At 47.1% G+C, this 23,485-nt stretch overlaps 1 protein-coding gene across 3 annotated transcripts; it reads left to right on the top strand.

Moving 5' to 3' along the window:
• The first annotated feature begins 468 nt into the window (after nt 1–468).
• Nucleotides 469–23,485, top strand: Psat1 (phosphoserine aminotransferase 1). 3 transcript variants are annotated; one of them, XM_075973630.1, is made up of 10 exons: nt 469–591; nt 822–1,382; nt 5,278–5,338; nt 6,053–6,122; nt 7,850–8,055; nt 9,079–9,251; nt 13,037–13,206; nt 18,992–19,120; nt 21,532–21,669; nt 22,458–23,485. In XM_075973630.1, exons 2-10 carry the CDS (start codon nt 1,323–1,325, stop codon nt 22,561–22,563), a joined length of 1,113 nt encoding a protein of 370 aa, XP_075829745.1. In that variant the 5' UTR covers nt 469–591; nt 822–1,322; the 3' UTR covers nt 22,564–23,485. The 3 variants fall into 3 exon arrangements, with proteins under 3 accessions (XP_075829745.1, XP_075829744.1, XP_075829746.1); XM_075973629.1 differs by lacking the exon at nt 469–591 and having other exon boundaries at nt 614–1,382; XM_075973631.1 differs by lacking the exon at nt 469–591 and having other exon boundaries at nt 1,291–2,046.

Here is a 23,485-nt window from a genome sequence, read left to right as displayed (position 1 = left end):
TTTACTCTACCCTAAGTAGTGTTTCTGTTCTCAGCCACATCCCTTCAACAGGTTACAGAAAACAGAGTCCAAATTCCCAAAGAAAGAAATGAGGTCATAGATGCTGTGGTCATAGATGCTGTGGTTGGTCATTAATGCTCAGTAGGCACTTGTGCCTACTCCTGGCATCCATTGCATGATGATGAACTTGGGAAAATGTTTTTCTAGTAAAGGAATCTGGGTTAAACTGCAAAGTAGAAAAAAAAATTCGCTTTAGAAATGTTCTGAACTTCAAAGGAACTGCCCTTGCATGGAAGGACCTTCTTGTTCCAGAATCTCACATGAGCCCCCAGAGCAACTCTTTTGAAATGAGAACTTGTGCGGAAAAGTATAAACAGATTTGGCCATGTGCCCAGCTCGGCTCAGGGCCACATTCCTCTGGTCCGGACTGAATTCAGCTTGCTTTTTATGCTCCTGTTAATACCTCCTCACAGCTGAGGCGGTCCAGTGAAAGAGAGAGCTGAGATTCAGGTTTTTGCTCCTCGGTTCATGAAAGAAATAATGAGAGAGAATTGAGAGTCAGCAACTTGAAAGAGGCTATCCTGGAGGAGGGTAGGGGTAGCTGCGGGAGGAGGTTCTTAGCCACTTCTGTCCTTTCGTGGTGCAGTGCGTTAGAGTCCATGTGCAAACACAAAGCCTTTTTGTTTTATGTTATTTTTGGGACAGGGTCCCTCTGTGTAATCCCTGGCTGGCCTCCAAGTAACTATCCGCCTGCTTCAGCCTTCCAAGTGCTGTGATTATCCGGTGCGTCGGGTCACAGTCTCATGGTCTCACTCTTCTAGGTCCTTCTTCACCCTGCCTACACCGGAGTGTCTGTGTGGGTCTTAGGAAAGCCTGCTGGTGAGTTAATACGGACTGGCCCCTGGAGCAAGTGCAGCAAAGCCTAGTCCAGAGCCAAATGGAGCAGGAGCAAAGGACTTGGGCACCATCTCGCAGTTGGCCAGAGGCCAGGACCGGGGACTCAGCACCCAGAGGTACGCAAAGGCAGTAGGCTCCCCGCCACGCGGGCGGCTGGTGCAATCCCCTGCTCTCTTGCGTTGACCGCCAAGGCTGGTTGAAATTCTAAACTACAGGAGAAGCAACTGATCGCAGGCTCGGATGGTGAGCTCAGCCAATGGGGATGCGAGTTTCTGGAAGAGATCCAATCAGTACGCGGCCTGACACAGAAGACCAATGGGGCGCCGATTCTGCGGGCTGGGGCCCGCCCCGCCTCTGCATCCGGAGACGCGGGCAGTTCGCGTGGTCTCTGCTGTTGCCACTTCCCCCGTTGTCGCCTCAGCACCATGGACGCCGCCAAGCAAGTGGTTAACTTTGGGCCTGGGCCTGCCAAGCTGCCACACTCGGTAAGATGGCCGGGGTTCGGTCGGAGCGCGGGCATCGGGATGCAGGGTGTTGGGATGCAGCTGTCGAGATAGAGACATCGGTGTACGAGGCGCAGCAGCCATCGAGATGCAGCTGCTGACCCCCGAAGTGCGCTCCTGTGCATAGAGACCGGCGTGGACCCAGGCTGGACCTCCCCGCGGTGTGGCCGCGCGGGCTCAGGCGTGCACGGGCGTGCGTGGGTGTGTGAAAGAATGGTCGGTGGCGGGCGGGCCAGGAGCGAGCACGTCTGTCTCCGTGGTGGCAGGTTAAGGTCTGGGCGCTGGAAATGCAATCCTCAAAACTCGGAAAGCTGCCGGCTTCTCCCTCCTCACCCACACCGAACCCGCTCAGCCCCCAAGGCTTTCTCCTGGAAACCCACTTGTTCCCTCATTGTGTCCGGGGTTCTGACTCTGAAAGGCTTTGGGCTGTTTGGCCAAGTTCCATTCGCTAGATCCCGGTGCCATCCCGTTCCGCGCGGGTTCCTCTCGCACCCCAGCTGTTCTCATGGCTTGGAGCCCATGAACCAGCTGCCGAAACTGCTATCTGATAACCGGTTGCTACAGCGCTCTGGCATGGCCAAGGATTGTACAATTCTCTATTGTTGAATGCTGGCGATCTCCCTGGGACACCGCGGCCTCTGTGGGGGTAGGAACAGGATTTTGCTGTGTGAGAGGGGAAAGGATGCCTTAGTTTTGTGGGGACAACCGCACAGGCTGAGAACAGGGCTTATTCTGCGGTCATTGCAGTTCATCTTTCGTGGCGTTCTTTGCTAGAACTGTGGGAACATCTGTGCAGGGACCCAACCCCCCCAAGCCCCTCTTTTGGAGTGGGCTGTTCTTTTGTTTTTGTTTTGCCGGGTATGGTAAGGCAATGTCTCAATACAAGCTAGCCCAGAATTTACTTGGTACTGCAGGGCTGGTGGTCTTCCTGCCTCCACCTCCCAAGAGAGGGTGTCTCAGTTAAGGTTACTATGACTGTGATGAAACACCATGACCAAAAGCAACTCGTGGAGGAAAAGGTTTATTTCACTCACAGTTACATATAACTGCTCATTATTGAAAGTAGTGAGGACAGGAGCTGATGTAGAGGCCATGGAGGGGTGCTGCTTATTGGCTTACTCTCCATGATTTTCTCAGTCTTTCTGAACCCAGGACCATCAGCTCAGGGGTGGCCCCACCCATAATGGGCTGGACCCTTCCCCATCAGTCACTGATTAAGAAAATGCCCTACAGACTTGCCGAGGGCCTAATCTTATGGAGGAAATTTCTAAGCCGAGACTCCCTCTTTTCCATATAAACTCTAGCTGGTGTCTGGTTGACATAAAACATGGGGATTATAGTTCGTGCTGTTAACTTCAATTTAGGAATTTTCTTGGTTTAGTTATGAAGATTAGAGAAGCTTTCAAAAAATGTTTTGACTGTCACTTGTAAAGAAAAATGAAATTTATAAACTTCTGTACGCGAGGCTGGAGAGAGTGCAGTGGTCTAGCTTTTGGCTAGAAGTAAAAAAAATAGTGATTTTTGTTATAAAATATTTTTTTGATTTTTTTTCGAGGAACTCACTTTTATTTTTTAAAATTATGTATATGCATGTGTGTCTGTGTGGTATGTTCACGTGTGTATGCATGTGTGTCTGTGTGTGGTATGTTCACGTGTGTGCATGTGTGTCTGTGTGTGGTATGTTCACGTGTGTATGCATGTGTGTCTGTGTGTGGTATGTTCACGTGTGTATGCATGTGTGTCTTTGTATTGTATGCTCACGTGAGTTAAGGCCTGTGGAAACCAGAAGAGTTAAAATGCAGTTGTGAGCCAACTGAGAGGAGTATTGGGGATCAAACTCCAGTTTGTGTTCTTAACAGCTGAGCCATTTCTTCAGTCATGGTTATAAACCTGTAGATGTGTTTTTCAGGAAATGTATGTAGGAAAAAAATACAGGGCTGGAGAGATGGTTCAGCAGGTTAAGAGTGGAGGACCCAAGTCCAGTTCCCAAGGATGGTTTCAGGTTTCAGGTGGGTGGTAAAGGGATCTGGTAGAGCTCCTGTTTGTCATTTTCAAACGAAGGTCCTCTTTGGTCCCCAGTCCACACATAAACCAAGATTCTGTTGCAGACTAATGTTTCTTTTACTATGTGTATTCACCAAAATGTTTTTAACTGGTGTGATAGTTTTATAGATATGTACAATATATATATGGGGCACAGTACAGTATTTCAACATATAATTTATGTGATGTCTTGGTACCTTATATTCTCTAAGCTCCATTGCTTGAGTGGGGTTTCGACCTTCAGTCTTCCGCTAATTAGGATTACAGAACTCTTATCTAGCCCAGTTCTTAGCTAGTATCTCTTTTTGCTTGTTTGAGACAAGGCTTCAATATAGAACCTTGGCTGACCTGTAGCTAATAATTTAGACCAGGCTGGCTTCGAACTCGCAGAGATCCGCTTGCTTCTGCTTCCCAAATGCTGGGATTAAAGGCGTGCTCCACTGGGCCTCAGCTAATGTCTTAACCATCTCTCATTTGGATTCTTCTTCACGGGGTCTTTTGCACTTTGTGTTTAATTTTAGAGCATTTATTTTGTTTACTTTTGTTTGTTTGTTTCCTTGCTTGTGTGTGTATGTGTGTGTGTGTGTGTGTGTGTGGGTTTTTTTTTTTTTCTAACAGAATCTCTTTACAGAACCCTGGCTGTCCTGGAACTCTCTCTGTAGATCAGGCTGGCTTTGAACTCACTGAGATCCACCCGCCTCTGCCTCCTGAGCACTGGAATTAAAGGCCTGTGCCACCACACCTGGCCTGAGCCTTTCTCTATTGTGGACATCTTCTATTCACCTGCAAGGACCCATCTCTTGTCTCAGCAACGTTCAACATATTGACAACCTTATTTAAGCAAATTGAGATTCTCTTTCATAGTTTAATACTGATTCTTTAAATTTCCTGTTTTAGCTGAAGAGAACATATATTTTATTTTCTGTTTCTCCATCCTTTCTCCCCCGCTTCTGATTTCTTTTTTCCTTCCCCTTTCCTGATTTCCTTTCTTTTGGTGCTGGGGATTGACTCCAGGGCCCCCAGCGTGCCCAACACATTATACCACTGAGCTGCACCCCTCGCTTCTGTTCTCCATTTCACTATAGGGGAATTGATATTGCTTATTTGATTTGATAAGAGACATTTTTGTGAATGATGGGTTTCCCAATTAATGTCACATCAATAAATCCCCATGACCTTTCAAGGGCTGCCTTACCAGAATGGAATAATAGTATTCAAAGTCAAGATGTAGCCCACAACTGAGAGAAAAATCTTTTTTTCAGCCTGGTCTGGATATAATTTCTTTTTTCTCCTCCTTCTCCTTTCCTCTACCTCCCCCCAGCTTTGCTGCAAATTAAACCCAGGGCTTCCTATGTGCTAGGCAACTGCTCTGTCATTGAGCTTCGTGTAGTATAGCCCCAGCTCCTGGAGTTTATTTTAGTTCATAGCAGGTTCTTGCCCATGCAGCCTATCAGAATCTACGACTTTAGCCAGCACCACCGCTCCCCGTGAGAAACTGGCCTGCCTGTATGGTTTGAACACAACTGGTTTTTGTTCCTGTGGGCTCCTGAACTGAGAACTTTATATGTTTATTAAATGAGCGTTAAGAGAGAGGCAGATGAGATTTGAAGGGGACATGGTCTCTGGGATCAATCATGTTGCCTAATTTCAGGTCCCACTTGTGCAAACTATGTCAGTGGGGCTCTGTGAAGATGAGGGGAGGGGCTTGGCTGTGGGTGGGAACAGAATCCTGGGCACCTTCTGGGCTTCTGCTTTGCTGATGCCCCCCACCTCCCAGGTGTCTGAGGAGGGAGAGTGTATGCAGCATGTTGTAGTCTTCTTTTTCTCTTTCTAGGTGTTGTTAGAGATACAGAAGCAGCTACTAGACTACAAAGGACTCGGCATCAGTGTGCTTGGTGAGATTTACTTTTGGCTTCTGTTACCATCCCAGCCTAAAAGAGAACAAAAATGCCCCAAGCCCAGGCGTTTTACTCTGAGTGGTCTTCCCATAGGCTGTTATAAATACATTTATTTTTAATGTCCTGGGTCACATGTTTGCTGGAGTCCAGACTGAACACATCTCAAGTGCTGGTGAGAAGTTTCTACATAGCTCACTGGTTTTTAATTGGTTGTTATTGGTCACAAGGTGTGAGATCAGCAGATACTATACATTTGTGTAAGGATGCTACCGAAGGTATGTACTATTGCTTCACATTCAACATAAAGCTTTTATTATACTTAAATAAGAGCTTGTAGAAGTGAAAACGTTCACAAGCCTCTGTGAATATCTTGTTCATTAATAATTTCTTTATTAAACTTTCGCTCCTGTGTTGGTTCCGGGCTACACTGTGCGAAGGGACTTCAGGGCTGGTTGTCTGAGTCTCTAGTTTGGGAGAAAGGGATAGAGCAGGGTCTGAAAAGGACCTAAGGCATCAGCTAGTGTGGCACTTGAACCATCACTGCGCTGTGACTTCAGGTCTGAAATGTTGGGCCTTTCTATCAGTGTGCACTGACTTTTCCATTAAGTGTGCCTGTGCCCACCGTCTGAACTCAGAGCATTCTTATTTTTCCATAAATTTCACAAGCATATCTGTTTGATATTGTACTTCGTTGTTTCTTTGCTTCCACAGAAATGAGTCACAGGTCATCAGATTTTGCCAAGATTATTAACAACACAGAGAATCTTGTGAGGGAATTACTGTAAGTTTATACAAGTATTTTTTTTAAGAATATTTATTTATTTTGTGTGTGTGTATGCCTGATCGTGTGCTTGGCGTGTCCCACTCCTGTCTGCCTCGCTGTTTTCTGTGTCACGTTCACAGACCTGTCCTTGATGGAGGGGATAGTTAGAACCTTACCATTGGCCACATGGCTAAGAGCCTATTCTGACCGGAACCTTCGTTTAACTCAGTTCTATCCTAAGTACGTTTCTGTCTTGTGCCCCTGCATGTGGATAATATAAGCCTGGAGCCCTGGCTTCTGCCAGCGCTTCTGGGTGCTAATAGCATCATGGTTGGCATGGCCTAGCGCCGCTGTCTTAGAGTTCATATTGATGCGATGGACACCGTGATCAGGAAACAATGTGGGGAGGAAAGGGTTTATTTGGCTTACCCTTTCACACTGCAGTCCATTGAAGGAAGACAGGAAAGGCGCTCATAGGGCAGGAGCTGATGCAGAGACCATGGAGGAGTGCTGCTTACTGGCTTGATCTCCATGGTTTGCCCAACCCACTTTCTTGTAGAACCTAGAACCATCAGCCCAGGGATAGCGTCACCCACAGTGGGCTGGGCCCTCCTCCAGCAATCACTAATTAAGAAAATGTCTTACAGGCTTGTCTACAGCCTGATCTTAGGAGGCATTCTCTCAACTGACGCTCCCTCCTTTCTCATGATGCTAGTGTGGGTCAAGCTACTTGCCAGCTTATCGAGCTGAGTATAGGCTAGGTACAAGATTCTTACGCAAAACTTGTTGTCCACGTTCCTGCCACCTTGCTGGTCATTTCTGTTTTGAACTGATGCTGGAATTCTGCCCTTTGACCACTTATTCCTAAGCTCTGACTGTTATAAAGCTTGGGATGTCTGCAGTCCGATCACCTTTTCCATCCTGAAGTCAAAGCAGTTTGCACTTAGTCCTGACGTGTGTTTGGGTTTTGCTTACTCAGCTAGATCTAGAGTTGCCAAAGACAGACGCCTCTCAGTGATGCCTGGTTCAGTACGGTTACAGGTGACGGACCTGATTCACTGACTTAAGTGAAAATAGGAATGTCTGCTTTGTGGATCCAAAGGAGGACATAGGAGCCCTGCTGTCACCAGGAGAATCTTCCCAAGAAGACCCTCCTCACCTGTGTGCCAGCGTTGCCAGGAGTCACCAGTGTTTGCAGATTAACACATGGCAGTTTTTGTTCACTGCGTGTTTTCTGGGTCAGGATGGCCAAAGTTGAAATCTGAGGGTTGAGAAAACAGAAAAGTATGATTCCGGAAAAGAAAGCAGGGCATCACCAGGAAAAGGAAGATGTCACCATTGGTTTCTATTGTCATCAATAAATGTCAAAGAAACTAGTAAATAAATGACTAAATTGGGTAACAGAGAGTGATAGTAAGACTGTATTTCTTTTTCTTTTAAGGTATTGTCGTGTGTATGTGTGTTCCTGTGTGTGTGTGTGTGTGTGTGTATGTGTGTGTGTGTGTGTTCACGGAAGAGGATACTTTGAAGCTAGTGTTATATAGGCTGTTGCCAGCTGCCTGATGTGGGTGATGGGTACTGAGCCCAAGTCCTCTGCGAGGGCAGTGCACGCACTTAGCACTGAGCCAGCCGTCTTCCCAGCCTCTGCAGAGTGAGAGCAAAAGTATGCACTTGGTATAGCGCCCCTCATTCTCTGTCCTTGATGTGTGAGCTTCTGTATTTACTGCACCCCTTTTTATGTCCAGAGATGTTCCCAACAACTACAAGGTGATCTTTGTGCAAGGAGGTGGGTCTGGCCAGTTCAGTGCTGTCCCCTTAAATCTGATTGGCCTGAAAGCTGGAAGGTGTGCTGACTACGTGGTGACCGGAGCTTGGTCAGCTAAGGCTGCAGAAGAAGCCAAGAAGTTTGGGACTGTGAATGTCGTCCACCCTAAACTCGGAAGTTACACAAGTAAGTTCTGGGAAGTGAGCTGGTTGGTAAGGGGGTGACTGCCATTCCCTTTGCTGTCCTTTTCCTACCGTCCTCCTGTCCATGGTTTGCGAGCTCATTTAGATTGTGTAGCTGTGGGGTCTACCTGCTGTAGAACGATGAGAGTCCTGCTAAGCCCGGTTGTCTTTGGTGTGGGGACAGCAGGAGCCCCAGCGCTTCTGCCCATGTCCTGGTTGCTCCTTATCCATTTTCTAGTAGACTCTAGACTGGAAAGTAGCTCCTCGTCTGGGAAGATGTTCGCAGCTGCTCTCCAGCTCACTATAGTCACCCACATTTCATGGCCCTTGCTGGAGCACCCCAATACTAGTATCATGTGCCCTGCTATGACTTAGTCACTAACTCTGCCTGAGTCACATTTTCCCCCGAGGGAGTGGGCTTGATTGGCTTTGCTGGAACCACATGGACCCAGAGTGGGTCAGCACTGGGGTCCTGAGAAGAAGCTGGTAGGCCAACAGGTAGAGCGTAGATGGGTAGCTCATGACAGGAAAGCTTTCAGATGAGCACCCAGAACTCCATCCCCTTTGTTGGTTCATTTGTTTGGGTTTTTTGACACCCCTGGATGACCTGGTAGGTAGTCTTCTATTTTTGGTTGTGAGCCTAACCTTTTTAAAAGCTGAGCCATCTCTCCAGACCGACTTGGTCTTGATGGAGCTCAGGCTGTCCTTGAACTCAGAGCAGTCCTTCTGCCATGGCCTCCCACGTGTGGTATCACGCAGGCACACCAGTACGCTCCGCCCCTCTGGACTGCATTTGAATGTTCTTTGTGCCTGGCTGCTTTTGAAACATTCAGAGAGTTTGACAGCTCATCTTCCGCTGTTAGTGGTGATGATGGCAGGAGCAGACAGGTGCTCGTACTCGCCAATGCTTTGGCGTCAGTAATCCCCTCCGGAAAGTAACCAGTCCCTGGGGTGGAGGGGTGGCGTCATCTACTTATGGAGAATGGAAGGAAGTATGCAGAGCCTCACATTTTGTCCTCTGTGTCAGAGATTCCAGACCCAAGCACCTGGAACCTCAACCCGGACGCCTCCTACGTGTACTTCTGTGCAAACGAGACTGTGCACGGGGTGGAGTTCGACTTCATACCTGACGTCAAGGGAGCCGTGCTGGTCTGTGACATGTCCTCAAACTTCTTATCCAGGCCAGTGGACGTTTCCAAGGTAGAGTATGGGAGGCTGGGTCAGGGAACCAGTAAATGTTTCTTTGAAGTGTTTTGATATGTATGCCCATAGCAAAGACCCTGGGGAGTCTGGGGCTGGCAGAGCCCCTGAAGCCAGGGTAGGTAGACATTGACGAGCGGGGTGAGAACTGCTTGTTCCGTCACTGGCTGTCTGAACATCTAGGGCGGTGGGAACGGTTGCTCACGGCCTACAAGCCAGGCCTTGAGGAACTTGCCTGCCTTTTTTAAGAGTGTCTGTGGAGCTGGGCGTGGTGGCTCATGCACTCCTTTAATCCCAGCACTCAGGAGGCAGAGGCAGGTGAGTCTCTGTGAGTTCAAGGCTAGCCCAGTCTACAAAGTGAGTTCCAGCTAGGGCTGTAACACAGAGAAACCTGACTGAAAAAACTGGGAGGCTGGGGGTGGAGGGCAGTGGTTCTTGAAAGCTTGTTGGCAAGGATGCTGGGAATGGCATGCTCACTCCAAAGTCAAGAGCAAGATAACCACGCCCTGGGGATGGTGAAGAACACCCCATGCGTTTTGTCAGCCCTAACTCCGAAAGTTCACCAACAGCACACTCAGACTTTATGAGTGATCTGCCCAGGCTGGGCAGTGGAGGGGTGAGGAGCATTGTACCAGGCACGTGTCGTAAGAGTGATCTGTAAAGAATTTAAAAACAGCATCCAAGCTAGCCAAATGGTAGTCTGCCTTTAAAATAATGTGGGGTGCGTGTGTGTGTGTGTGTGTGTGTGTGTGTGTGTGTGTGTGTATGTGTGTGTGTGTGTGTGTATGCATGCACATATGCACAAGTTTGTGTATGTGTGAAACTGAGTAAAGGGAGAGAGATGCGTGTACAGAGGTCAGAGGGCAACTTTATGGAGTCAGTGCTCTTGGTCCACCTATATGTGGCTCCGGGTGTGGCATTCAGGTTGCCAGGTTTGTGTAGGAAGTACCTTTACCGGCTGAGCCTTCTTTTTGCCCCTCTGCCCCTTTTTTTTTGTGATGGTGGTGATGGTGTTTCAGATGAAGGTCAGAAATCCTGCTGGACAATTTCTAAAAAGAGCCTTAACAGTTCTGCCCCCTCCCCCGCCCTCGTTTTTATTATTATTATTTGTTTGTTTGGGGGATTTTTTTGTTATTATTTTGTTTTCTTTTGTTTTTGAGACCAGGGCCTGGTTTTCCTGGAACTCATTGTGTAGACCAGGATGCCCTTGAACTTAGAGCTTAAATTTAGAGATCTCTTTCCTATGGTGGGCCACCATGCCCAACTAGGTCTCTTTTTTAATGTGATAAAATATAAATTTATTATTTTAGTCATGTTTTTTTTTAAAAATATTTAAGCTAGCCAGGTGATGGTGGTGGCACATGCCTTTAATCCCAGCTCTCATGAGACTGAGGCAGGTGGATCTCTGAGTTCAAGGTTAATCTGATCTACACAGTGAGTTCTAGGAAAGCCAGTGCTACACAAAGAAACCCTGTCATGGAACAACAACAAAATTAAGCCTAAGTGTGGTGGCACAAACCTTTAATCCTGTCATTCAGGAGGCAGAGGCAGGTGAATTCCTGAATTTCATGGTAACCTGGTTTACATTTTGAGTTCCAGACCAGCCAAAGGTAAATAGTGAGACCCTGTGTTTTTGTTGTCGTTATATTTGTTAGTTTTTTTAAGCATGTGTGGTATACGTACATATATACATTACATGTACACACATATAATTACCTATTATCGTATGTGTACATATATACATTACATGTACATACACACATATAATTACCTATTATTATCGTATATGTATGGATGCACACTTGCCGTGGTGTGCATGCGCTTGGCAGGTTCCTCACCTGCTGGACCACTTTACTGGCCTCATTTTAACCACTTTTAGGTACATAACTCAGGGGCATTAAGCATATTAACTTTGCTGTGTAGCCCTCACCTCTGTCCAACTCCAAGAACCCTCAGATTTTGTACCGAAACTGGCTAAAGGCCACACCCCCGATCTTTGCCAACCACTATCCAACTTCATGAATTTGTACTCAAGGGACCTTCTCTAAATGGGATCATGATATTTGTTCTTTAGTGCTAGGCTTAATTCCCTAATGTCTTCGAGGTTCATGCTGGTGCATGTATCAGAAGTTCAGTTTTAGACGACTGTTCTGTTATGTAGATCTACAGTATTTGGTTTATAGCCACACTTTATGTTTTTAAAGAAGGGTCTCACTGAATAGCTCAGCCCAATCTGACCTCAAACTTGAAATCCTTCTGTCTCTCTCCCTTGTACTACAATTGCACTTTCCTGAGGTGACATAGAACCTGTATCTTATACAACGAAATGACCTCAAGAGCCATTAGCTTTTGGTGTGTCCTAAAATTCTCCCTCAGGTGTCTCACCCACCCAGGCTGGGTTGCGGCAGCCCCCTTCATGGTAGCTTCCGACTGTCTCTAAGTGGAAATTTGTATTAATTACTATTGACCTAATTTATTTTTAGATTTAGTAATTTTATTTTACATGTAGGAATGTTTGGCCTACATGCAAGTGTGTGCACCAGATGTGTCTGGTGCTGGCAGAGGTCAGAAGTGGGCATTGGCTCTCCTGAAACTAGAGTTAGAGATGGTTGTCAAACACAATGTGAGTCCCGGGAATTGAACCCTGGTCCTCTGCAAAAGCAAGAAGCACTCTAAACCACTGAGCCATCTCTGTAGCCCATTGTTTAAAAAAATTTATATTTTAACCATTTCAATATTTAATTAAAAATATTTAACTAAAAATCTTTATCATTTAATTATGAAATATTAACAGTTGTACAAATACATTTTCTAGATTAAACGATAGTATTTCATTTGGGTTACCAAAGAGTTGCAGGCTCCATTTTCTTTTTATTGTTTTGCGGTGTTGAGTATGAAGCCCAGGCTTGATGCATGGCAAGCCTGCTGTCTAATGCACCTTACCTCGGTCCAGAGGGCCTGCATTCCAGGCTAGATTTTAACTCACTGTGAAGGCAAGGGTGACATTGAACTCCTGAATCTTCTGCTTCCGTCTCCCAACTGCTAGGATTACAGATGTGTACCACCAAGCCTGGATATTTAGTTAAAACAATTTTTTTTTCCTTTGAGACAGGAAGCTCTTTGGAGCCTGTCCTGGAACTTGCTTTGTAGACTAGGCTGGCCTCGAACTCACAGAGATCCATCTGTCTCTGCCTCCTGAGTGTTGGGATTAAAGGTGTGCACCACCGCTGTCCAGTGTTAATACAAATTTTTAAGATTTATTTATTTTTTATTATATGTGTATTAGTATTTTTCCTTCATATATATTTTTATGTACCAATATGTGTGATTGGAACCCTTAGAGGTCAGAATCAGGTGTCAGATCTTCTGGAACTGGAGTTGCAGATGGTTGTGAGCCACATGTGGGCGTAAGAAAACAAACCCGGGTCCTCTGTAAGAGCAGCAAGTGCTGTTAACTACTGCGCCATCCCAGTCCTGAGAGGGCCTGTCCTAAAGACTGAAGTAAACAAGGGTTGTGAGAGCATGAACATCTCTGGACTTCACAGTGCTGGGCGTGGGAAGTCTCTTCCTAGCAAAGGCCAGGCTGTGGGTCTCCACACTCAAAGTGCTGACTTAACTTTGGGTAGAGATTCCTATAGTGGTGTGCTCCTAGGCTAGAATTAAACAGTTCTTGCTTTAAAGAAGTGTGCAGAGGGGGAGCTAGATATCACTATTACATCACTCAGGGGTGGCCACAAATTCCCTCAAAAATAGCCCATGTTTCTTTCTCTCTCTTTCTTTTAAAGTTTGGTGTGATTTTTGCTGGTGCTCAAAAGAATGTTGGCTCTGCTGGGGTGACGGTGGTGATCGTCCGTGATGACCTGCTGGGGTTCGCCCTCAGAGAGTGTCCTTCAGTCCTTGAATACAAAGTGCAGGCTGGCAACAACTCTTTGTATAACACACCTCCGTGTTTCAGGTAACTGGGGTGCTGTAGTCTTCCGGCAGAGTGGAGGTAGAGCAGAACACGCCTCGTTAGCTAGAGACCCCGGAGCCCCAAGCACACTTAGCATTCCCTGTCTAGCTCGCCTCCTGGCCCCCAGGTACTGTTTGGTCAGTTTTTCTTGTTGCCCTTTCTGTGGGGATGATAGTCTTAGCTTTTGCTCGATCTTGATAATCCAGGCGCCGACTGTTGACCATTAACCCGCAAGCTCTCTGTGGATAAGTGCCCTGGTTTGTGTCTCAGACAAACAGAGCGGCTTTCCAGAGGAGCAGGGTCAGGCTAGGGCAAGGGTGCCAGGGTTCTCTTCTGTCCTTCCCTCCTGCAGAAAACGTCTCCCACACACAGAAAGGGAAGAGTCTGGACTTCAAATTAGGTTGAAAGTCCCCCCCCCCGTGTTTCTGTGTCACTCACATGATGCAGAACAGTCTCTGGTGTCCCCCACTTTCCTTAGGAGTAGAGTGTTCTGAGGTTAACTCTCTGGACCCTCCTAATCCTTATTCTTGGACTTGGTCTAAAGATGTTTCTAAAATGCATGTGGCCTAGGGTGGCATGGGACTCAGTTCTATCCTGCTTACCTCTGGGGGTTCCAGGCAGAGGGGAAACACCAGTGGACACCAGTCAGAAAAGAAAAAGTGAAGATAAAGGTGGTGAAGGTACTACTGGGGACCCCATGGGCAGGGTTCCCCGAAGAGTAGTTGAGGTGCCAGGCTGTGTGGGACAGGAAGTTAGAAGGCACATACCTGCCTTACAGCTCAGTCTTCCAGGAGGAGGCTTTATTAGAGAGAAGGTTGAGACCCAATGCTATGCTGTCACCTACAATCCCAGGACTAGGAGGTGAGTCAGGAAGGTTGATGGTGTCACCTACAATCCCGGGACTAGGAGGCAGAGTCAGGAAGATTGATGGTGTCACCTACAATCCCATGACTAGGAGGTGGACTCAGGAAGGTTGAGCCTGGGCTACCTTTTTGTCTCAAAAACTAAACAGTGTGAGAAGGTAGGAGGAGATGGGATGAAGACTGTCCTGGAAATGAGTTCAGAGGCCAGCTAAAGAGGCAGGGTGGGCAATAATACACTTTGGATACCTTTTCTGAGGGTTTTAAAGAAATATGATGAGTGTGTTCACACGTGGTTTGCTACTGTCACACCGAATACCCCATTGGGAAGAGTGAGAGAACAGACTAGATGTCTGGTGGGAAGTGGAAAAGGCTGGACACATTGAAAGTGTCCCAGCCTCCTTGCCAAGCCGCAGCTGACCTTGTCTGGTCCCTGGGATGGGAAACCCCCTCTCTAGGACTTTCATGCCTGAGGCTGCTGAGCCAGAAGCAGCAGAGAAGGAGCCATTTCTTCCTCAGATTGGGATGGTCTCTCAGAGCAAGTCAGGGTGGCAAATACCTAGTTTGAAACTGAGCAAAAGCATAGAAGAAAAAAGGTAGGGCTCGGGGGATTCCCAACCCAGTTGTCCCCCACTCTCACCCCAAGTTTCTTTTCTTTGTTGATGAGATGAAAGAAGAAAACTTTTTGTGCTTCTGTGTGACTTGAAGTTCATGGCAGTGCTTTACCATCCAAGGTTAGAAATGGCCCACCGAGAGCCAGCTCCGCAGGGAGCCGACAACGTGTGCAGGGCAGGGGAGGCTCCCAGAACCCTCCCCACTCTGTCCTGCAGGCAGATAAGGATGCAGGCATGTCTTGATGATGTTTCATTGGGTCAGAGCCAAAAGGTTGTGGGCCCTGAGAACTGTTCTGTTGTTCTGGATAAACTGGGCCTCGGAGGAACTGGGCTGGAATGAAGGGCTTTGGTAACCTTCTTTTTAGCCCATTAGTAACGTTCAACCGGATTAGTGGGTAGAGGAGAAGATACTAAATAACCCTTACAGCTTCACAAAGGTTTCCTATTTGTGCATATGAGCTGCTAAATATACATTGTTTTTATCTTCAGTTGTGAGGAAAAAATGTCTTTTATCCAATTACCTTATTTCAGTTGGTGAAAGGATGAGATAAAGGCATGGTGACATATGCCTGTAGTCTCAGGACTTAGGAGACAGAATGTCATCTTTGGGCTACTTAGCAACTACAGGGGTAGCATATGGCCTGTACAACGGCCCTTGAGAAGCTGGGCGAAGCTGGAACCCTCAGGGGTGGGGGAGTTGACGTCAGGGAAGGCTAACTACTTGTAGGCTTGCAGAAGCTTCTGAAACAGTCATGACACCTCAATCCCAGCCCGGGAGCTCATCTGCAGCCTGGAGACTTCTGGTGACCTTTCCTAAACTCTGACATGCAGGGTATAATCGATATTGTTTTAAAAATATATAAAACACCCCCTCTGAGCCAAAGTTTCTATGTGAACCTTGATCAGGGAAACACTGTGCCTGCCTAATCCTTAAAACCTCATTCCAGGGCCCTAAGGAGGCCAGAATTCTTAGGTGGTCAAATCTCTTTTTAAAAATGGCACAGTATATAACTATACACATTCCTCTGTATGCTTTAAGTCGTCTCTAGATTATTTATAGTACCTAATAAAGAATATAAATGCTCTAAGTAATTTCTGTGCTGTATTAGGTAAGAAGTAATGACAAGGAAAAGATTTGTTTATATTCCTTCCAGACACTGATTTTGAAACTTGGTCTGTACAAGGTTGACGGAATCCATGGCTGCCAAACTCATGAATTGGGGGGATCAGCTGTATACTGTCATACATTGCTCTGTGTCTGAGCTGTGTGAGTCCCCTTTCAACCCAGCAGTGTACCGTGGGCTTCTGTCATGTTAGCTTAAATGCCCGCTGCTTTTCATTATGGACAGCTATTCCAGGAACAGACTTGCTGTGGTTTAATAAGGTTAGGCAGGCTTAGATGGCAAGCCTATTTGGTGTGCTTGTAGGTAGCCAGTTTTATACCGAAGGCATCAGTTAGGTAAAAGTGTGCACTAATGAGGGAAAGAATGGAGCCCAAGTTGTGAATCCACATAGCATTGCAAGGCTCCGACTGCTTTAAGAGCTTTAGAGGGCAGAGGTCAATCACAGGGGCCCAGCATCAGTGCGTACCTGGGAGCTGGGTGGAAAAGCAGGCAGGGCTTCCTCTCCCCAGGGTCGCCTTTCTGCTTTCTGGGCAGTCTGCTTTCTTTAGATCTACTTGCTGCTTGCCGAGGCATCGGAGACCCAGGCTAAGGGGGCTGGCCTATGGAAGTGTGTTGGCTTTCTGCTGCTTTGACCTGCTCAGATCCTAAGAAGGCAGCCAGAGAATATTGGTAGCAAGCTTGAGCATGGTGTTGGTCCTGAGGTCTTGCTGAGGCACGGGCCTTTGTTGCATTAGATTTCTTAGAGAATCCACAGTTCTGAAACGCAGGGATTACAAAGCACCAGGTCAAAGTGAGCGTGGTTTCCTGGAAGTGTCAGGACTCTCCTTGGCTCTGATGGGATGAGCCTGGGCGAGCAGACATGGATGCGGGGAGAAGCGGTTCGGGGTTGCATAGATTTTGAGAGCATCTTTTCACACAGGCACATACGTACATGACACACGCACAGGTGGCCTTTCCGACAGGTTAGGTGGCAGTCCTTCTGTCCCACAGGTAAGCTGGTGACTGAGGCCTACAGTCTCAGACAGAACGGATAGCCCTGGTACGAGGGAAAAGCACCTTGGCTTTGAAGTCAGGCAGACACTGGGGTAGAATCTTAGCTTTTAGAAGCTACTGGGGATGGATGGCTTTAGCTAAGTGAAGCTGGGTCTGCTTTCGTATCTGTAAAATGGGACATTGGAGCCCCTGAATCAGGCTACTGTGATCTGTAACAGTAGGCTGAGGCACTGTACACTTCTGTAAGACTCATTCCCTTTTCTTCCCCCACTCATCCCTCTCCCCTGCTTCCTCTGCCCAACCTCTCAAGGCTGTTTTCTGCATCTCTTCCCTTCCTCCATCACCAGCCTGGAAGGAAGCCTATGGAGAGGATCTAGTGTGCTTTTGCATGCTGCCTACTTTGTGTAAAGAGCCTGTGTGTCTGGTGTTGCTTTCTCTTGTCTTCTGGGGTCTTCTGGGAAGACACTCCTGGGTTAGGTTTATGAGACCTGGTGATCTTCTATCCTGGCATAGGGTAACCTATTAGGGAACAGGAAGCAGCCTAGTGGGGGCATCCCTATCCCAGGTGTTGGCTCAGCCTCTTTTCCCATCAGACCTTTTGTAGTTCCCGTAGATCCCCTTTATCCCACACCTGGGCACAGCCACACTCTGAGGAGACTGGAGCTCAAGGAAGATGGGAGACCTGCTTCTGCTTTGTGGGCTTACAGTTAGGGATGCATGGGACCTTTTTAAAGGCAGTGAGAAGATTGATGGGGAAACCACGTGCCATCCTCAAATTCCCTGTAACTTCAGTTTTGTTTGGGTACCCACCAGCTACCATTAGTGTGGGCTGCTCTTGCCAGGTCCAGTGCTAAGATCTTGTAGAAGAGAAGTCTGAACATGGGCTCGGAAAGGAATGATGCTGTGTTGTGGCTGGTCCTCCTAGAACCAGGAACACAAATCTTGCACCATCTCTTCTCCACTTTTGGTTTGTTTTGAGAACTTTTGGTTTGTTTTGAGAACAGGGGCTTGCTATGTAGTTCAGGTTGGCCTGGAATTCTCTATGTAGCCCAGGCTAAACCATCTTCCCGCCTCGGTCTCCCATGCTCTGAGGTTTACAGGTCGGTAGTTCTCCATTTCTGATCCTTGCTTCTCTAGCCAGGATGTTGGCTTCTCTGTTTAGGTAGAAACGAGATCTGCTAGGACTTCCCTGCTATTTGGAATGAGCTAGTCCAGGTCTGCCTTTCCCTACTGCCATCTGAGAACATCCCAGGGATTGCTGATTGGTCTAGTTAAGTCTCATGCCCACCTCTTGAGACAAGGAAGCAAATCTTGCTGCTGGATCTGTATGTTGGGTGTGGGGGTAGAGCTGAAAAGAGCAAGAGAGGTGGCTACCTCAGGTAGTAACGACTCCTTGTTCTCAGTGGTAAAGACAAGGCTTACATTTTCATGGCGACCAGCCCTGTGTGGAACCTGTGGTGTCTGCCACTGCCACGTCACCTCTGTCAGGTAGGAGGTGCTGACTTAGGACTCCAGGATAAAAAAGAAGAGCAGTGTGGGCTTCCAGCCTTCTAGCGTTAGGATCTAAGGCATAGACATGCTCACAGAAGTTTAAAATAAAGGAGCAAGTGGGAAGCCAAGCCAAACCAAGCCCTACAACCCTATATGGATCATATGAGCAAGGGGTTCAGGATTCAGGAGGTGAAGCGTGAGCTCAGGGTGGGTGGGGTTGGAGAGACAGCCTAGAGCAGTGCCTCTTAACCTTCCTGAGGCTGCGACCCTTTAATACAGCTCCTCATGTGGTAACCCCAACCTAAAGTTATTTCATTGCTACTTCTTACCTGTAATTTGTCTTCTGTCATAATTCATAATGTAACTATCTGTGTTTTCTGATGGTCTTAGACAACCCCTGTGAAAGGTTCGTTCAGCACCCCAGGGGTCATGACCCGCTGGTCTAAAGAGCTGGGGATGTGTGGTCTGGGTGTCATGGAGCATTTGCATCAGGGCCTAGAGGGACTGGTGTGGCATTCCTAAGGCGCACTATGTCGCCTCTTTATGGACTCCAGTTGCTTTGGCCTAGTCCCTGCTGTACTCTTCAAGCGACCTGTTCATTTGTAATGATGCTAAAAGTGTCAGTGTGACTCCCAATACCAGTTTGTTTACATGTTCTTTTGACTTTTGCAGAGGTGAACTTAATGGTGTTGTCTTTTATCTTTAGCATCTATGTCATGGGCATGGTCCTGGAATGGATCAAGAACAATGGTGGAGCCGCAGCCATGGAGAAGCTCAGTGCCATCAAATCCCAAATGATTTATGAGATAATTGACAATTCTCAAGGATTTTATGTGTAAGTCAATACACTGTATCTCTTGTGAACTGGAAACTATATTCCTCGGAACTTACGTTTTCCTAGGACACTGGCATACTGCTCCCATGCCTCACGAGCTGGGGTTGGAGGTGGTGAAATTCTTGGATCTTGGTAAATCCCAGTCTTTTGGGTCATGTCACCAAATACTCTGACCTGGGGAAGTGCGCCTTGCTGGGATAGGACCCCCTCTCTTCTCCCTCCTCTCTGGGACACTGGAGAGCAGTTGTAGGAGGCTGTCAGCTTTGCCGAAATCTTTCTGGTAGTCCCTTGTGCTGTAAACCCCTACTCCTGACCCTCCTTTCCCCATGGGCTTGTGTGCAGGCATACATGGACATTTTGCTTGTGTAGCTCAGAGGACAACCTCCTTATTAGTCCTCACCTTCCATCTTCTTTGAAACAGGGTTTCTTTGTTCTTCCTTTGCCAGACTAACAATCCCTTGAACTTCAGGGGTCCTCAACCTATTTTATATTAGAAGCACTGGGATTATAGTGCATTCTGGGATTACATGTGCATTCTGGGATTGCAAGTGCATTCTGGGATTGCAGGTGCATTCTGGGATTACAGGTGCATTCTGGGATTGCAGATGCATTCTGGGATTGCAGGTGCATTCTGGGATTGCAGATGCATTCTGCCCCATCAGGCTTTATGCGGGCTCTGGGAATTTGAACTCAGGTCCTCATCCACTATAAACAGTTTTCCTACTTGGCCAACTCCCTTGCCTCCCTTATTCTAGGACAGGTGTCCCCATTCCTGGCCTGCAGTCTGAATGAGATTGACTATGGCAGAGTTGACTTTTATCTAGTTACATACTTTCATGACAAAGGGATGGGGGATCATGTGTTGATCACTGGCTGCATTTGTGAGGTTTACAGACGATGCATAGATCTTGAAAATGTCTCCTGGGGCTGCTGTAATAAACCACCCATAAGCTTGGCAGCTTAAAACAACAGAAATTCTGTTTCAGAAGCCCAGAATTCAAGATCAAGGTATTCTTGGGTTGGTTCCCTCCAGGACTCTAGGGAAGGATCTTTTCTTCTTCAGATTGTCCCTCCAGATTGTCCCTGACTTAACCTGCGTTGTCATGGTCTCTTGTCTTTAGTGGCCTTTTCCTTTCCTGTTTTTGTTTCATGAGAGTGAACCATTGGATTTAGGTATCCCCAATACTTCAGGATGATTTTATTTTGAGACAGGTTTGTACTCTGTATCCCAGCCTGGCCTTGAACTTTCTATGTAGCTCACACTGGCCTTGGATTTATCCTGCTTCCCCCACACACACCAAGGCTGGGATTGTAGGCATGGGCCGAAACACCCACCTGTGCATGGTAGCCTAATGTCAAGATCATTGTCATCATTTTGTCTGCAAAAGACAAGTTTTCCAAATAGGTCATATTCTTGGGTTCTGGGTGGTGAGAGATGGACATGCATCCACTATCTAGCCTGCCATAACAAGCTTCTCTCCATAATAGCAGATACCCCTAAGGTAGTGCCTGGGACTTAGAAACATCATGGATAGTAATGGTATTTGATCTTCCCTAGCCCTCAAGGTGGGCACAGATGTCCACTGGCCATATATCATCTGGTATGTGAATGAGTTGTTATATGTCCAATTCCACATATATACATAAACGTTTATATTCACTGAGCAAGCCAGGACCTCCATTTTTAATGGTCATGAGGCTTAGTCTTTTGTAATAGATATATCTGCCTAACAGTAACTGGCTCTCCCTATGAGTATTTTGTGGGCCACATGAAATAGAAAAGAAAGATGCTGCAATCCTAACTTAAAATTGCAACTTTTACCCAAGACTTGCTGAATTTGTGTGGGTGAAGGGTGTGAGCACATTCTTGGAAAACAAGGCTAATAAAGCATGCTGCCATTCCATTTCCCCGAGTGCCTGTGTCTGCCTGTGGGAGTGCTTGGCTTGCAGTGGCTGTCTTGCCACAAGTGGGGATTACAGAGGTGTGTGCCCACACCAGGCTCTCCATGGCTTCTGGGGCACCGAATTCAAGTCTTCAAACTTGCCCAGCAAGCAGTTGGCTGACTGAGCCATCCTCCATAGCTATTCTTCAAAAACACAATCTCTTACTGGGCATATGCATACTGTCCCTCATCATTCAAGGGTTTAGTCAAATGCCAGGAGAGTGTCTGCAGGCTCTGCATGGTCAGCCCCAGCTGGCTTTGAATGGCCCTGAACGCTAATCCTCATGGCTCTACTTCTGATTCCTGTGATTATAGGCTTGTACCACCAGAACCTAGAGCCTTCTACACATTAAGCACTTCGTCGGCTGAATGCCAGCCCCAGCCCTGATACTGTTTAAAAACCTGTGGATTTGTTTATGACATTACACCTGTTAGAAGTGTAGCTGGAATAATAAACATGCTTTTCAGATGTCCAGTGGAGCGCCAGAATAGAAGCAGGATGAATATTCCATTTCGCATTGGCAATGCCAAAGGAGATGAAGCTTTAGAGAAGCGGTTTCTTGATAAGGCAGTGGAACTCAACATGATCTCCTTGAAGGGGCACAGGTAAGCCTTCCTCATGCCCAGGTGTGTCAGAGGCAGACTGAAACAAATCCAGGACTTTGCACAGCCTGGAGTCTTGGTGACAGACCTGCAGGCTGGGTTGTGGTGCATCCTGCCTAGGGTTGCGTCGGCCCTGAAAGTGCCTCGGTTAGGGCCTGCCTGCTGTACTCTGGAGTTTGACCATCACTGGGCTCAGCTGCACATCAGATATCCTGCACAGTAACTGTCCTCACACAGGAGACCCCAGAGTGTTTGCTCAGTCTGTCTGCTTGGAACTATTGCAAAGTCTAGCGAGTGATGAGGCCCCAAGCCCACCATCACTCTCTTCATTGGGCTTTTTTTCTCCCCTCCTTTAGTTCTTCTTTATCAAAGGTGAATAGTGTGGGTATGATCGAAGTCCAGTGTATGCGTGTATGGAAATGTCAGAGTGAAACCCATTTCACTTGTCCAAATAATGTTGATAATTACTCTAAAAATATGACTAGTTTGAGGAAATCCCGTGTGAGCATGACCTTTACTGTACAGGGGGTTTCCTTAATGGCTCAGAAGCTTCATGCTCCCTGCGGGGGATGTTCACAGGCAGGGAGTTGAGCACTGGGCTCAGAGTTGCAACTCAGGAGGGGTAGTTAGTGAAAGTTGGGTTATGCTGAAATAGATGCCTTTTAAAGTACACTTTTTTGCTATGTCGTTGAGGTTCAAGCTTGAACCTTATGTACGGTAGGCAACGGCTTTGACACTGGTATGTCTTCTCCTGATTTTCTCGGTCTTCACGGTTGGGTCTGTTGTTCTAGGTCAGTGGGAGGCATCCGTGCCTCTCTGTATAATGCTGTCACCATTGAAGATGTTGAGAAGCTGGCTGCCTTCATGAAGAACTTCTTGGAGATGCATCAGCTGTGAGCGTGACCAGCTCCACGCTGTCTGTGAGCACCATGCGGCGTTCAGAGTACCTTCAGATCGGCTACAGTAACTTAACAGATGTGGATTTCCCCCAATACATGCTTAACACAGACTCTTTTTCAAAGAATAACACCTAACCATTCAGGGCTCTGCAGAGCTGATGGGACTCCCAGCTGATGGCCACCTTCATTTTGACTTGACCCGGAGGCACTTTCAAAGCTTTCCTGTGCTTTTCTAACGAATCCCGCCTGGCTTCGTTCCCTAGGCGGATCGCAGTCCTAGCCTCGGACTTTGTTCTGCCGAGTTGATTAGTTATTTTTGGTTCACAGGAGCATACCCCAAGGAGGTTGGAGTGCATGTGCTGGATCTGACAGCAGTGAGTTTTCTGGGTTCTGCAGCTCTTGGTTAAAGTCAACAGCGAGCATTTTGAATCTGTGCTATTCTCATAGCAAGATAAAAGTGACATACGCTATGAGTGCTTACATAGTGGGTCTGATTTTAATACCGTACAATTTATATCTATGCCTTTGTATTTCTAATGAGACAGTTCTGTCGATGCTTTTAGTGTTTGTTCAGCCCATGACTTTGTGCACGACTGTCCCCTGCTGTGGGCAGTTGCACCCTCTTACCGACTCCCTTCTAAAGCCGCTTTCTAAGAAAGATCTAGAAGTTCCACGATTCACTTTTCTTATCCTGGCCACAAGTAGAAGAAATGGTTGCTTGTTTGCTTTCCGGTTAGGCTGTTAACAAAGCTCAGTTACCCTCCCATCCCCGTGAATTGTGTTCACATGGCTGTTGTGTAGTTTGACCAGGACAATACCGTACATTCCAGATCTTTGCTGAGGTCTTTCCCCATGGTTCATATGTTGTTAGTGTTTTCTGTTGACTATGTGAAGAACATTAAAGTCCTGCAGTGTCTAAA

The sequence above is a fragment of the Microtus pennsylvanicus genome, chromosome 5, assembly GCF_037038515.1.
Source record: "Microtus pennsylvanicus isolate mMicPen1 chromosome 5, mMicPen1.hap1, whole genome shotgun sequence".
Classification (NCBI taxonomy): Eukaryota; Metazoa; Chordata; class Mammalia; order Rodentia; family Cricetidae; genus Microtus; species Microtus pennsylvanicus.
The sequence above is the reverse complement of the archived record's forward strand: the minus strand, read 5'-3'. Positions and strand labels throughout refer to the sequence as shown.

Coding starts and splice junctions, on each gene's coding strand:
- Psat1 (XM_075973630.1), top strand. CDS start 1,323: ATGGACGCCGCCAAGCAAGTGGTTAACTTTGGGCCTGGGCCTGCCAAG. Junction 5,339..6,052: donor ACTCGGCATCAGTGTGCTTG/GTGAGATTTACT, acceptor TTGCTTCCACAG/AAATGAGTCACAGGTCATCA. Junction 9,252..13,036: donor GGCCAGTGGACGTTTCCAAG/GTAGAGTATGGG, acceptor TTTCTTTTAAAG/TTTGGTGTGATTTTTGCTGG.